Source organism: Talpa europaea, assembly GCF_964194135.1.
Source record: "Talpa europaea genome assembly, chromosome: 7".
NCBI lineage: Eukaryota > Metazoa > Chordata > Mammalia > Eulipotyphla > Talpidae > Talpa > Talpa europaea.
In genome coordinates, this window is record NC_140074.1 from 52,287,829 (window position 1) to 52,304,375 (window position 16,547).

General features: G+C 49.6%; 1 protein-coding gene across 1 annotated transcript in view; it reads right to left on the reverse strand.

Annotated features, from left to right (window-relative positions):
- Nucleotides 1–16,547, reverse strand: part of SHB (SH2 domain containing adaptor protein B) — a gene marked incomplete at both ends in the record, with an annotated part of 134,751 nt that overhangs the window by 81,268 nt on the left and 36,936 nt on the right. Inside the window, one exon of the mRNA XM_084237173.1 lies at nucleotides 5,823–5,943. Within this exon, the coding sequence (XP_084093299.1) occupies nucleotides 5,823–5,943 (121 nt within the window). The remainder of the gene's footprint in view (nucleotides 1–5,822; nucleotides 5,944–16,547) is intronic.

Sequence of the window (16,547 nt, forward strand, 5' to 3'; positions counted from 1 at the left end):
GGGGTGGGGGAGTCGCAGCTAAAGAGAAGGCCAAAGTAATGATAACACTTCCAGGTATGATATCCAGTTATTTCTGTGAACCCTCTGGGAGTACAGGATGGGATGTGAGAATGTCTGGGCTGGAGGCAATGGTAGGGAGGTTGCTGCTTTTCCTGGTTTTGCCCCTTAACCTTTCTGGAACTCAGCGCTCTTGTCTGTAAAATGAGGAGGGTGAAGTATCTACACAGGCTCCTTGCGGGGGTTAAACTGTGCAAAGTGCTGGGAGCAGGGCTAGGCACACAGGCCCTCCCCCAACACCATCTTGCCGCCACCACCTTGGGCACCTCTGAGAATCCCTGGGGCTGGAGACCTAGAGAGCAAGGATTCCAGTTGAGAAATATTCTGTGCCTTTAGGCTAACAAGGAATTCACGATCCAATCAATCTTGACAAGCTCTTGCCCCATGAATTCTTCTATCATTATCCTATCAAAAGCCTCATCTCCTGACACTCCTCTCCTGCATGTCCTTGCCTTTGCTCAAGCTCTTCCCTGTGCTGTCAGACCCAGCTCTCACTCCCACGTGGGACAACTCTCCGACTCCCAGGAACAATCTCACGCAAATGCGCGAACCTTGTTCTTTCACCCCAGTGTTGGTGTTCCGTTTTATAAGGACCCTGCGGCCCTCAGTGACACATCTGGATGCCCAAATGGCCTTAATTCGAACCCAGCACCCTCCCAATTCTATCAGTGGGTCTCCACGCATCCAAGACCTCAAGGCCAGGGTGCACTAGGGGGAGAGAAACAGAAGGGGTGCAAAGCAGGGTTTTGGGAGGTGGCAGCCCGATCCTATTGACTCAGTGCGGGTGGGGAGAGCACCTGTTATATAGACTCTATCGCGGGAAGGAAACCCAGAAATGTTCTTTTTCTCATTTTATACACGAGGAAAATGAGGCCCAGATGACACTGGAAAGGCCAGAATGTGACCTCAAACAAGATGAGGAGGCGAAATAAAGCTGAAGAGTTGGCATCAGCTGAACTGGCACTGAGAAAAGAAGCCTCCAGCACTAGCCAGATCCTCGCCTGTGTATTCAGAATAGGTCTCAGGCGCTGGCCTTGGGTGTCTGAGGAAGAGGCAGAGCACAGTGAATCATCATGTCTCTGGGATCAGGGTGATGGAGACCTCAGGGGGCACTGAAACTAAACTACCTTCATGCCATCTCCCAGCGGTGGCGGTCCTGCCTCAGCTGGGATTCTAGGGACAGGGAGCTCACAATTCGTAAGACAGTTTCCCAATTAATTAGTGATTGAATCAGATTAAGAAAAAAAAAAAACCTCAAAAGAATGACAATGATTATTAGCCTCCGTTTTCCTTCCTACAAAAAGGAAAGCTTGAGCTGGGTCAACAGCCTTTTCCAATAGGTCCCACAGAATCCGAAGCTTTTAAGCTTTTAAGCAGCTCCATTTGGAGCTGCTTTTGGGGTAAGGAGGGCAATCAGAGAAGAAAGCAGGTTCGTGTATCCATGAGCACTTGGGGTGTAAGCTGAACCTCCAGAACTAATTGCTGTGGGTGACAAAGTGGAGTGTGTGGAGAGGGTTAAGTTGAGGTACATAGAGGGAGAGAGATGGAGGTCCTCCGTGGTGATCATAACAGGGCTTTGGCTGTCAGCACCACTGGGTTGCCTTGAGCTAGTTCCTTAACCTCCCTGAGACTCGGTTTCTAAACTGGCAAAGCAGGCACCTACATTTCAAAGGGTGATGGAGAAGATCCAACAAGAAATCACCATCAACTGCTGTAAAGAAGCGTGAGAGAACTGACAGCTGTCTCCACTGTTGCTGCTGCTTTCTCTGAACCAGCATTCCACAGATAGGTAAAAACACAAGCACACAATGTGCTGCCCAAGGTCAAGAGTTTGCAGCCAAAAACACTATTAACTCCCTGTTCTGAAGCTACTGCTTTGCAGGGGGGTCTTGAGGCGCAGGGAACAAGCAGGTGGCAAGTGGCCAGGCCAGATCTGCTTGCCTCCAGCACCAGCAGAGACACTCTGTCTCAGGTTGAAAGGTGTAGGGTAAAGAAAATGTCAGGCTTTTCTGCCCTTCCGCCATCAGGATAGATGATGGATCCTTGTCCTGAATGCATGCCTGATGGCGGGCACCTGGAGTAGGGTGTGGGCATAGGTAGATGGGATTCAGCTGAGCTAAGACTGTGCTTTTAAGGGCGGCGTCACAGGGACGCCAGCAGCACCAGCAGCAGCAGAAGCAGCAGCAGTAGTAGAAGCTGAAGCCGAAAGAGAAGCCGAGAAGCAGCAGAACCAACTCCAGAGAGCCCAGATAGAGTGAAGACTTGCTGGGGGCTGGGAGGCTGGCAGGCCAGCCAGCCTCCCAGCCCCCCAGCCAGCACCCCTGCCTGCCATATGCCTGGTGAACCCCAAATAAAAAACCTGCAAAAAACCCACTAAGGACTCTGACTCCTCCTTTACCCGGTCTGCATGTGATCAGAAAACCTGCACCTGTGCCATGTCCTGCCTTTACAAAAGGGCACGCTCTTTCCTGCAGCAAAGTTCTTGCTCTTCCCCGCAGCATCATTCTTATGTACTGCTGATGCCTGCCTTGTTCCTAGAAGTTAGGATAGAACATAAAATGTTCTATCCTCTAAAACAGGTCACCTTAAAAGGTTGAATGAAACTTTTTCTGTGCTACCCACCCCCAGCTCCACTGTCATCACCAGCATGAACCTCTATCTCCCACTTTCTCCTCCCCTCAGGAGCTTCACGTCAGCTCAATGAGTTGCTTCCTGGAACATTTACATGGTGCTGGCTCACCCTAGCCCACATCCCTGCCATCAGTCACTGCTGTGACGTTACACTCAAAGAATTCCAAGTTAAAGGGAGCTGTACCAAGGTCATTATAACCAGCAAACATCCCATTTAATCGCCCATTACCTTAGAAATAAAAACTGTGGGTAAATTTGGGCCCAGCCTGGGGACTAGGAAGACAGCACAGAGCTGCAAATACAAGGATGCGTCTTCCATGGAGAGAATGCACGAGACCACAACAGTTCTTAATTAACTCAAACCATCCTGCCTTGGACCTGGCCCCATGGGTGTGCCTTAGAGAGAGTCTAAATCCCACAGGAGAATTCTACACAGTGAGATGACTACTCAATACTGAGCTCCAGAGCAACACCCAGGAGGAACTCTGGCTCTGTTCCAAAGACAACAGTCAGTGCAGAGGCTCCAGAGTTGGGGCTTCCAGAATGTGTTCTCTACCCACCCCTTCTGAGCCCCCACCAGTCCCCTGCCCCCATGTTCCGTGGATGCAGGTCTTAAACCCCTCCTTCTGCTTGTGTGATCCCAGGGAGGTGACTTATCCCTCACCTGTAAAATGAAACAACACTTTCTTGGAAGGGACATCATGAGGTTTAACAGGTGGGCATGTCAAAGGGCCTGGTATAGTGTTTGGCAGGGGCACCAGTCTCAGATGGCCCGTCCTTTCCTCCTGTCCTGGACAACCCAGCACCCAATCCAAACAAGACATTTCATTTGGTGCTGCACTCCAAAGACTGCCTGCAAAGCACAAGCCACACTGGCCACCAACTTGCCAGGTGGCCATGAGCAAGTCCATCTCTCCCTAGCCTCGGTTTCCCCATTTGTAAATGAGGCTGTTGGGGTTGCACACCCCAAAGATCCTTTGCTGTCCTGACATCTGAATATGCCAGTATCCCAAAATCACTCCTGTAACCACCACTCCAGGACCCATGGCTGCTGAATGCAAGACTGGTTGGAGCTGCAGCGGTCACAGCTTCCACTGCCTGCCCCAAGAGCTGCACTCCACCCGGTGCTCCTGCAGAGCCTGCCTTTTACCCAGCTTGGTGGAGGTGATGGGTGTGGTGGGGGAGCCATGAAGTGCAGACCCCACCAGCAGACCCATTTCCTGAGCGGTTGGAGGACAGCAGGCTGCCTCCCCTGGGAGGAAAGTCCTAAACAGACTTTCAATTCTTTCTTACTCATTCCAGAAGCTGCTTTGCCAGATTAGAAAGAGGGAATAAGCATGAGGCCAGAAATCTGGCCTAAGTCCCTCTGGTCTCTCTGGTCCCTCTAGTCGATAGCTCCCTGCCTCACTCAGCCATTCACAAAATGGCCAAGCATTCTGGAGGCCACATTGATGGCCAAAGAAACTGCTTTCCAAAGCAACATGAGGCAGAGGGTCATGCGACAGGGCCTGGACCCAATTGTCCCTCAAGGTCTCCACAGTCTTATGAACTAAAGTTCAGCACAAGCCCAGCACACACTAAGTACTTAGTAAATGTTGCTTCTTTCCTTCCTTCTTCTAATTCAAGAGGAATCTAGAAAGTGCTCAAAGACATGAAAACCAAATAAATAGTAAGAAGACATGGAAGCAGCCTAAGTGCCCATGGGATGTGCCTCCCTGTGTGTGTGCAGACAGAATCTTGTCATTTGCCACAACATGAATGGAGGACATTATGCTAAGTGAGTCAGAAAAAGAAACACTGTATGATCGTACTTGTATGTGGACTCAAAAACAAAAAACCCCAGTAATAAATCAAACCAAGCTCACAGATACAGAGAACAGACTGATGGCTGCCAGAGGCGGGGGTGGCCTGAGGTCAGTGAAATGAGTGAAGAGGGTCAAAGGTATATATTTCCAGTTATGAAATAAATAACTCCTGGAGATAAAATGTACAGCATGGGCCTAGACTACGGGTAATTATCCTGCATTGTATATTTGAAAGATGCTAAGAGAGCAGATCTTAAACTTTCTCATCACAAGAAAACACAATTGTAACTATGTGTGGTAACAGATTAGTCTTATTGTGGTGATCATTTCCACAACTTACACAAATATTGAATCATTGTTCCCCTAAAACTAGATGTTTTATGCCTGGTCTATTTTAATTAAGCAATAGTTTAAAAATGAATAAACACAGAACAGGATCACAGAAGGCGGCATCTGTATCCCCAAACCCAAGACATATAAGGCACACATTTACTAGGTCTCAAAATTTGGAGTGGCGCCAAGCTTGCTCCTGGCCACCCTCCTGTACTCTGCAGCACACCATCTGCCTGGTGCCAGGTCAGAGGGCACCAACCATACAGCTGCTCTTTTGTCTCTGAACAAGGTATCCTAAGCCAGGAAGATCCACAAAAGGGGTGCCCTCTGCAATTTATCATCTCCCCAGTGACCCTGCCCTTGCAGGAAGTCTGTCCAAGATTACCATTCACTCCTTAAAGCTGCTCCAAGCATTACTGTGGTGAAAAGAGGTCACAAAGATACTGTATACCTATCAACATTCTTCTGGGTCCCACACAATTGCTCTGTCCAGGTTTTGTCATCCAGGTAGACAGCCAAAGAAGGAAAGTCCTGTGCAAAGAGCAAGGCTCTTTATGCTGCTTCCAGCCCCAAAACAAAGATATCTGAGTATGCAGTGACGGCTGATTTTGTCCTTAATGATTACCCATCCTAATAGGTAATGAAAGCAAGGTGACTCAACCTGCTTCTTGGATTGCCTTGGCCTTTAGGAAGTTCCAAGTTTTCTATCTCAAATCCTCTTCAGTCAGAAATTGTTGATAGAACTCCTTCGACTCCCCATTCACCCCTTAGTCCCCATCTTGGTTCACCGTACCTGGTACCCTGGTATCTGGACGTTCATTGGAGTCTGCCAGACTCTCTTTGGTGTAGCTGAAACATGAGTTCACCAACTGTGGTGAAGATTTAACAGAGTACTGCCCCTAGCCGCCACACTAAGGCTGACTGGGGGGGTGCCCAGGAATGCCATTTCCACCTCCCTGCTGTGTTGTGGAACCCTGTGCCAGCCTCTTGGCTTACCTGTCATGATCCTCTGGGCCTCGTAGGGCTCCATGTAGCCGGCACTCTCCCCCTTTCCCGATTTGCTCTTGAGATCATTCTTGGCATCAAAGGGATCTGAGTAGTCATCGGCGATGGTCACCTGCAGGGAGGAAGATGGCGGGGGTGTGAGTCCACCTTTAGCTTTCTTCCTCACTTCTCTTCACAGACAGGCTTTGCTCTGACAAACTGAGCTTGTGCTAGGTGAGCAAGGTGGAGGAGGAGGAGGCAGGAAGCAGAGCTGGCGCCTGCCCTCAGGGAGCACCGATTCTTATAGGGGCAACAAAGGGACCATACTCAGGGGAGGGCCCTCTGAGCCCCCGCGTGTAGCTTGGCCACTCCGGACACAATGAAGTAAGAACAGGACACCCAGGTGGAGATGCTGAGGCAAAGAACCCAGAGGGTGTCTTTGGGATATGTGAGCTGCTCTATTTAATGGAACAGAAATGGAAGAAAGTTGGAAAGGAGGTTGCAGAAAGCCTAGAAATGCTGACATGCTCCAGGAGCTGGCTGAGGCATAGAAGAGCTTGTCTAGAGATAATTATGTTCAGCCTCCCATTTTCCCCCAATCTGGAACACAACCATGCCTTGGGTAATCAGACAACAATTCGGTGAGATCAACGCACTGCAAAGATGACTGGGGCTCCAGACAGGCCCAAGGAGAACACAAAGGCGGCTCAGGTCAGAAAGGGCCTCTCCAACAGAGAAATGGGTCCACAGAGGACTGGGGCTCAAGCAGACTCTGCCAGATCTTCTGCCTCTCGGGTCCTTCCTGACTCCCTCACTTGTCTCTATTCCAGAAAATAGCCCCATTCTCTGCCAAGAGAGAAGTTCCACAATAAACAGAGAGCGAGTTGCCTGGAGGTGGCTGCAGGGATAGGGAGGGTTGTCGGAATCTGGGATTTCCAACACTTTAGAGACAAATTATACGTTTTCCCCGGAGAGGGTGAAACTTCCAGGAGGTTGACTAAACATGGCACTTCTTCCTAACCTTCAAGAAGGGTGCATTTACCAGAAGGGAAATGCAGGAACCTGCTCCCCTTCTGCGCACGCTAGCTCTACCACAAAGTCCAGGGACATTCTCTGTCCTTTGGGCCACACATCTGGCAAAGGGCGAATTTGTAGCCTCCTAGCCAGGCCACCCACCTGCTTCTCCCGGGTGGGGGCAAGTTAGCATTTCCCTCAACCCTTGGGGTTACAGGAATTGTTATTTAAATTGTGGGTTTAATTAGAAACCACAGGAGCCTCCTCTCTTTCCCCCAGCTCCTGGAATGTAAGGTATTTGAGGGGCCTATAAACCCAGGGGAAGGGAAAATCCCCCCTTTGTCTGCCTGGTAAATGGACGCTTGTGGCAGCAGCCTGGCTGGGTGAGTGAGTGACCTGAAGCTGCTGCTGGGAATGTGATGTCCCCAGAGAGGCAGCAGTCCTGCCACCGGCGTGTGGCAGGGGGTGGGGTGGCAGGGGCAAGGTGGGAGGGACAGAACACACAACACTGCTCCCCAAAACAAGAGCAAGCCTATCCCTGAACAAGCCAAGGTGGGTGCCCATCATCAGAGCATGCGCCCAGCCCACCACTGCCTGCCGCCTTCACAGCCTCCAAGGGCAGGATCTGAATCCCAGCGGGGGTGCTACCAGATGCTGACATTGTAATCGTGGCCTTTCTTGAGACTCACTGAGCTCAAATGACACCAGGCAGGGAGAAGATGGGGGGTGGGGGAGAGCTGGGCCTGGAGATGTCTTTCATTTGATAGTTCTACTCTACCATTTGCAGAACGCATTAGGGAGAAAATTATACACGTGAACCACTGTCAAACAGAAAAGCTCAGACGCTGCGATCTGGTGTAAGGTTTTATGTCTGAGAGTTCAAGGGAATAGAAGTCCAAATGGAGAAAATGATGAACCTGCTGTGGATGACATCTAATCTCATTGCTCTCGTCCTGGCCTTCATTACTGTCTTTTCTCAACACCAGCATCTCCCATTTATTTTGCAGTGTGGAAGGGAGCGAATATATTTCCCAAAAAATCATGGGGGGGGGCAGTTTTGTTGGGGGGGGGCAGGAAGGGAGAAGGGCTGCAGGCTCCATAATCTAGAAATCAACATTCCAGCTCCTCTCTGAAGTGCTCAGTAATTTGCAAACACGGAGGCTTGCAGGATATAAACCAAATCTTTGTTCGCCCTGGGACGGGAGCTCTGGGAGGGCTTCGATTCAGCAGGCGCTATCTGTATTTTCTAATTAAAATGAGATCTGAGCTCGGGCTGTCACGGGTCCCCAACTGCCTGCCCTGCTTACTTCCGTTTCAATAAGAATTTACAAATCCTAAAACCAGGAAAAGCCTCTGGTCTCTGCTGACATATGGTTCCAGTTATACCTGCTGACAGTTGAAAATCCTTCCGTTTTAAAAAAAAGTTTAGATTCTGTTAGTTTAAGAAGCAAATCGGAAGGTTCCTAAAATGTATATTTAATCAATTTGCTTTCAAACTTCAAAGTGAGGTTGATGGAGGGGAGGGAATTTGAGGTTTGAGCAACCTGAAACTCAGCAAACACTCACTGAGCTGTCTGACCTTTTGCAAAATCACGTCCTAGTTTTAGGAGTAAAAATTTAACCAGGTGTCAGGAGAGTTGAGTGGGTAGTTAACCGAGCACCCTGCAAAGTGCCATGGGCCCAGCCACAAGCACTGGGCAGTGCGACCACTGTCCAAGACGCCCAGTTGAGCAGGCCAAGGGGAGGGGGGTTTGAGTGGCTTTTCTGATTTAAAAGAAAGGAAATGAGTATCCGCAGATGTGGGCTTGTATTCCTGCTGGAGTTGCTTCTGCTTGGGTTTAAAATGGTTCAGTTAGCGGATAAGTTCCTCAAATCTAATTGAACAATTGGACCCAAAGGGAGCCACGTGGGACTGCTCTGCAGGCCAGGCCACTTGCCACACAAGCGTTCCTCGATTCTCACTTTGGATTGGCTAAGACTTGACAGGGCATGGGACCCCTTCATGTGGCCTGCTCATAGTCAGGAAGGGAGGTGCAGATGTGAGAGGAACCCCAGTGGTCCTACCACTTCACCATAGAGTTGAGCAGCATCCAATGGGGGGAAGGGACGGTGGCGCTGTAGGGTGGCCGCCTACCCAGCAGGCTACCCAGAAGGCACCTTTTCTTTCCTGGCCTCCTGGGATAGATGCACACTGGCTCATCTCTGCAAAAGGAGCCCAGCTGTGGCTAAACCCCATGTAATAGGGTGGTCCCCAGGAAAGGGGGAGGTTAACACCCACACACAGCTTTTCTTGCTTTTGAGCAAAACTAAAGAACCCAGGTCAGTCAAGGATCCCTAAAGGACTTTCACACTCATAAAGTAGCAAAACTGGGGGACTCTGGGAGACCTGCTCCACCTTCCCCTTGATTTGCACATGACCCACTGCAGCCCAGAGGGTTCTAGCATTCCACCACGCCCACTGATTCTCTGACAAGGACTGGGAGCTGGCTAGGGGGTGGGAGTTGGCTCCACATGGCTCCTTTCTGATACACACACTCTGCTGGGTGGAACTCAGTCCCTCCCTTCCAACAGTCCCAGGCCTGGGTGTTTTTATCTTGGGGATTTAGCTTTGTGATAGGAAGTAGTCTTCCTGTTCACCCTGAAGGAAAGTACTGGAGCGAGGCATGTCCCACCCAGTCACACTTGCACAGGCACCAGTGAGAGTACCAGGGCTTCCAAGAGGTGGATGCACCTGTGTGGGGAACTGGGTCCTCTCCACAACTTCTTGGTGCAAATGTAAACTGGTAGTCACTTTGTAGGACAACTTTTGACAGAATCTCTTAGAATCAAAACATGTACAGGGATTGAAGCAGCACTTTCACTTCTCAGTGTTTATTCCCAAATGTGCACCTGGAAACATGGGCAAAGATGCTCATTAGCCAAGCAGTAATGAGAACTGTGCTCAACTGCTATATCTGTCAGCTGGGGAACTGCTAAATAAATAGTGCCGATTCTACACTGCGGAATATTATACAGCAGATTGAAAAAGGAAGGCAAACGCTCTAGCTGTGCTAACATTGTTCTCTATGACATAGTCTTGAATGGAGAGTGAGTTGTAGAATGACGAATACAACATGACACCAATTTATGAAAAACAAAACAAACCTGTATTTCTATGTAAAGAAAAGGAAATATGCATCCCAAACTGAGCCGCGGAGGAGGGACTGGGATTGGGTGATTAGAAGAAATCTAAGAAGATCTGTCTGTAATATTACCACATTTTTTGAACAAGAAAAAGTTATTAGTATATGCAAACTTTTAATTTATTTTTTATTCTTACTTTAATATTTTATTTTATATAATTCTTACATCATTTTTCATTTTTGCACAATGTATGCATTTTCATTTTGGTTATATTCCCCATACAATTCCCACCCCCCTTATTTTGACCCTAATGCTTCCCTTCCCCACCTCCCCACCCCTCGCAGTGTGTCTCTGGTCCATAGTTGCTTGTTGATTTTGATTTTTACTTTGTATTAATTAGTCTTTTTTCTGGTCCCTTATTTAGGCTTTCTAAATTCCTACTATGAGACCATCCAATATTTTTCTTTTTCTTTCTGACTTATTTCGCTGAGCATGATCCCTTCCAGCTCCATCCATGTAGCTGCAAACTGCATGTGTTTATCTTTTTTGATTGCTGAGTAATATTCCATTGTGTACATGTACCACATCTTCTTGATCCAGTCATGTATTTTTGGGCATTTGGGTTGTTTCCATAGCTTAGCTATTGTAAATAGTGCTGCTGTAAACATAGGGGTGCAGGTGCCCTTTGGAATTACTGTTTCTGTGTCCTTTGGGTAAATACCTAGGAGTGGAATTGCTGGATCATATGGAAGCTCTATGTTTAGTAGGTCAAGAAATCTCCACACAGCTCTCCATAGTGGTTGGACCAGTTAATATATGCAAACTTTTTAAATGCTCTCTTCATAGAGAGTAGATAGATAAAACTGTTTCCCAAACTTTCCTGAAGACAGGAATGGCCTGGAACACCTGTTCAAAAGAGACTGGTTCCTAGCCCCAAATACTCTATTTAAAAAGCAACCCAGGTGATTCTTATCAGAAAAGTTTGGGAAACAGGAAGCTAGAGCCAGCCCCTCCGCCACCAGGCTAAAGCTAAGACTCCAGATATTTCTCTGGAATTTCACTTTTCCCAGGTATTTCTCAGCCCTGTTCATTAAAGTGAAGCAAGAGGCCTATGTAAATGCAGCTCTCTTGCTTTCTTCCCTGGGGGTCAACTGGAAGAAGAGATGACCCAACATGTCTTGGACCATCTCCAGAACTTAAGACGCGGAGCTAATGGCATCCTCCGTGCAATCCTGAGGGTTGGCCCCAGATTGAGCAACAAGGCCTGTGCAGGGCTCTGCAGGCAAAACCCTGCCCTACCCCACAAGGGGAGCCAGGCCTGACAACGGTCTTGGTTTCTGAGGATGGGCAAGGCTCTCAGTTCAAGAGCAGAGACCCTTCCAGGACAAGTTCACCAGGCCCTTGGCAGCTCTCCAGGATGAACGCCTGGCTCTACCAAAGGGTTGAAAGGACCACTGAGAACAGTCACTGCTGATATGCAAGGGGCATCCCTGCTAACATCACTCAAACCGGCTACAAGGGAGGGATAAGAGACAGAGCAGCCGCCGCCTTCCAGGGGTGGGTAACCCATACTGTCCCCCAATGGCCCACCACAGGCACCTCCTATGAGCTTCCCACATGCTCTGCTGTTTGTGGGAACAGGCAGTGTCAGGGCTGCCCCAGCTCAACCACCTGCTGAATGAGGCAATACGAGTCTCCCATTTTGTGCTGCTCTCCTCTCCCAGGAAAGTGAAGGTGGCACCCCATGTCATCCTGGGTCCTTTCCAGGCCCATGATTACTTTGTGCTCTACCCCAAAGCAAGCTACACATGGGGAATGTTCTATGTGGTCCCAGTCTAACCATTTCCTTGTCAATTTGCCATTAAGATGTACAATTAGTTTTCATGGCAGTTTTGGGGACCTCAATCTCTTAAGGAATCTGATAATTGAGGAGGTTGTGGCTCCTCCCACATTTGTATACACTCAGAGCATTGGGCATATCTCAGAAAGACCCTGCGCTCAGGTTAAGCCCCCTGCATTCAAGTCACTTTCAAGAACAGGCAAGATGAGACATATGCACTCTTTTTTCCATAGCGAGGAGGTGGGGGCTGGACTAAGAGGCGCTGGCTCTATGCCTGTCTGTTACCCGGCAGGCATTATTCACCTGGGGACCCTAGCCCCAAACACATTCTCAGTTCTCTCTTGCTCCTCCCAGAGGCTACTTTGCCAGAACAGGAAGAAGGGAATGAGCACAAGGGTCTGCCCTCCAGAAATCTGGCCTAAGTCCCTCTGGTCAATAGCTCCCTGCCTCAGTCAGTCTTCCACAAGACGGTCAAGTATTCTGGAGGCCACACTGAGGGCCAGAGAACTGCTTTCTATGAAGAGGGAGTGGGGGGCAACAACATGATGCAGAGGGTCACCTGGTTGTGACTAGCCTGTCATTCCACTGTGCAGGGGGCACTGTGAGATGAGGACAGCCAGGGGTGCTCGATAGCTTAAGACCCAGGAACCACACAGCCCTCTGGAGCAGCGGTAACCCAGCCCTCTTCCTTACTATGGGGGTCAGGAGAGGGTCCCTGAGGACTAGCCAAGGGTGTGGGGGGCAGTAGCAGCAGCAGTAGCGGCCAGGCGGCTGCATGCCACTGTCCCATCAAGCGGCAGGGCAGGCTGGAGTCCTCGCCCTCCTGTGGGCCCCACAGCGAGGCCTAGCACAGAGACTATGTTGCTATGCTGACCAAGAGAGGGGCACTCAGGAAACAGGGGTTGGGGGTTCAGGAGAGGGCTTTAAATGACATGGGGCCTGCTTGGGGAAGAGACTAATGGGCAGATGTTCTGCACAGACACAGCAACTACCTAGAAGCCAGTTGAGTGAGTCAGGAACAGCATCTCACAAAGAAGGGACCTGCTGCCCGGGAGCCGGGGAACTTGGTGTTAGGGAGTCAGAGCAGAAGGTATGAGGTGGGCATCTGCCTTGGATGGAAGTCAGCTGCCTGCCTGTGTTGTCTCCTGAGCCCAGTCAGCAGCCTCATGGCAGAACTCTGCTTTCAGGAATGCTTAGGTGGGTGGGCATTTGCAGAACCTCCAGTGTGACCAAGGCAGGCCAGGTTTTCAAAGCCCCAAGGCTGGCCAGTGGCCGCTGGGCTGCAGCAGCTGCCAGGAGCGGTGCAAATACAGAGAGCAGAAAGGACACAGCCAGCCAGGGACGGTGCAGGGAAGTGGCGCTCGGAGCTGGTTTTACTACACCTAGGCTGGGTAACTCTGGGCAACCTGCTTTATCTCTGGGGCAAAATTGTTTCTTGGCTTCACAAGAATACTGTGAGCAGTCAACAATGAGATGACTTAGGGACGAGTCAATAGTTTATAAAGAAAAGGCTATGGTGGCACCTGCTGGGTGCTCAGAATCGAGCCAGGTGCTGTGGTCTCTGTCCACGAGAAGCTGAAAAGCTAGTGGGGAAGATGAGACAAAGACAAAACCCCAAGTTAAGGCCCCAATGATTACACAGGGAAAATTGGCTGCAATTAGGCCTGACAACAGCTGTCATATTTTTCAACCACAAAAACAAGAATGCTTGTGAATGATCCTTTTCCCCCTTTTTCTGCTTTGAGTAGGATGCCCCTCCTAATCAGGGCACCTGGCCAAGAGGTGGAGAACCTGAGGGGACCCTCAGCCAAGTGGCCTGTGGGCTGGGAGGGAGAAGTGTGTCTCAGGCCCATGTGCTGGTTCTGAGGGGCCCACAGAACCAAGTTGTGACCCCACACGGGGGCTTAGGGGATACCCCACGCCGAGACATGAACAAACATCCCCTGTTCGTTTCTACCTGGCCTTAACTTTGACCATCACAGACCAACTCTCCTTACAGATACAGCAATAAATCATTTTTGACCCAGTAAGGAAATTCATTTAGGGAAGATTAATTAGCTACATTCACGACTTCAGTCATACTCCTGGAAATCAGATGGAGGGGCGGGCACTTCTCCACACCCACCTAGGACTGTCGATCCCTAACGCTAAGGTCTGATGCAGCCACGCAGACACCTCAAAGTTCTAAGGTGCCTCTTTCACACATGGAGGTCAACTGCTCTGCCCCCGAAACCTCCGGTTGCGGGGAGCTCACGACCTCACCATTCAGTCATTTGGGATGATCACCACTGCTCCAGCTTCTTCCTCGGGCAGCCTGTCTGCCTTCATCTCTTTGTGCAAAACGTGGGAGCCACAGAGAACGCAACAGACCAGCTAGTTCCCTGCCCCGATTGTCAGGAGGCAAGGGGTGTTTCAAGTGGTCTCCACTGGTCTTTCCAGCCCTGCCCCTCCCACGCCACAGCTGCTTGCCTAGACACCTGCAGGCTCCAACTTGTTAGGAAAAATGCATTCCAAATTACAGCCTCTGTCAGCTCCTCAGGTCCTGCTGGCTCGGCCTCTCTCCCAGCCCGCCCCTCTCTTTCTCCCTCTCTCTCACACCTTCCTTCAGATGAACCCCTGTGGAGAAGGCGGTGGGTCCTGGGTGGGAGGCCGCTGGAGTGGAGCCCAGCCCGGCCCTGTTTACCCCAAAACCTTGCTGTTAAGTGGTAAGAACCGGCTTTTCAGCATCTCTCAAGCAGTGGGAGGTTCTATGTTGAACTCAGAAATAGCTCAATCCTAGAATTTCTTAACTGCTTTCAATCAGGGCCTATGGACAGTGAGAATTCAATGTGTCCCTCCCCAAGATAGAAGAACCAGGAGTCTGCACAGTCATTATACTTGAGGTTAGAGCTGTAAGGGCTTTGGGAGATGTTCTAGTCCAGAGGGGTGCAGTCTAGTCCAATGATTTTCCAACTTATACATATGTGACTTGCACAAAGGAAATTTCACCTGAAACCTCACCGAGCAGAGCTATCTATAGTCTGAAGCTATGAACCCATGGGGGGAGAGGAGGTCCTGAAGGCAGTAAAGATCCAGAAGCAGGTAACCAGACCCACATTTTTTAACTCCTTGGTTCCCACTGTTTGTGTAACACCTGCATGGCAGATGATCTCAATTTCCAGGGCATACCCACCACAACCACCCACCAGAAAAAACTTGCTGTTAAGTGCCTCTCACAAGGACCACCACTTGTTCCTGCAGACAGGTCCCTGTGGGAGGCAGGCCACAAGCCAGGCTTGGTGTATATGGGGGTCCCTCCTGGGCCTCCCTTAGCTCTCCTGCAAGCCCTTCAACTTCTCCCCACCTTCCCAAAGGGTTCTTTCGCCCAAGCTTCTTTCTGCTCAAGGGGAACAAGTGCTCCTCCTGGGGCTTGGAGCCACTGCTTATAAAATGCTCTTAAGGCCAGACCTGGGTCAAGATTTTCTTCTTTTTTCCCTTTCAGGGCAGTCAGAACTAAAAGGGTAAGAGAATGTATCATCGGGGCAGGGACACGGGCGCCAGAGGGCTCCGCAACTCATCTACTGCTCTATGCCTCAGCTTCCTCATTCATAAAATGACAACAGGGTGAGGACTGAATGAGCCAATATTAGTGGTTGCTTGAAAGGAGTACTGGCCCACAGCAAGTGCTCAATAAAATGTCAGGTGTGATTATCTTCTCAACCCCTCTCAGCTTAACTCCTCTGGCAGCCTGAGGAAGGAATCCCTCTTCCTCTGGAGGTGGAAACCGAGGCTGGAGAGGGGAAGGGTCTTGCAGAGGCCACCTGGGTATCCAGTAACAGAACTCTCATGAGCAGGGTGACAAAACTGGATTCCCACCATATCCCAAGCACAGGAGAACCCAAGACATCTGGTGACCTATGTGTGTATAGCCTGCTGGCTTCAAAACGGGTTGCACACAGCTGAATTTGAGTCATTTTTCTATGCCTGATAGGATGGCCCAGTCACTGCTCCTGTCCCAAGAAAGAATGGGGAATACCTGTGAGGCTTTCTCACGGTAACAGAGGCTCTGTACAGTAAAAACAACTCCTCTATGTGCTCACAGGAAAAGTATGTAAAGCAAAATGACAAAGCCTTGAAGCTAAAGGCCTTTCCTGAGGGCTACAGAGCCTTTAAAATCCAGACACCGGTGCCTCATGCAGGACCAGGGACAGCCAGGCGGTCTCTCCTGCCAGTGAGTACTCCCGCAGGCTGTGCTCAGGGCTGTTTGAAGAAAAGGAGCTCAGGCCTGGTGCAGCCCATATGACCAGAGCTCAGCACATTTTAATCACCAGCAACGGTGTCACAGGACCCATACTAAGTGAAGGATCGTTTCTCTCCAAATGGGGTCCATTAGGATGATTCATGCACGTTTCCAACAAGGGAGCTGGAAACAAACCGGAACATCTTTCAGACACAAGCAGCACTGAACTGCTGCCTTCCCCCAAAGTCACTGACTGTTTAATGAGGCCACGCAGCATTGGCCATAATTATCACCATCATATTTGAGGGTTGCCCATTAGATTCAGTTTAATAGCAGGTGCTTAATAAATGTTGATTCACTTTTTATTTTACTTTTTAAATTTTTTTTTATTGAAGTAACATTGTAATATAATTTTATACAGGCTTCAGGAATCCATCATTATAAATCAACGTCTGTAATACTACATCCTGTTCACCACAAAAAGCCCAATTCCAACCTTCACCTTCATTTTTTAAAATACTGCTCAAATCCTCCAGCAACC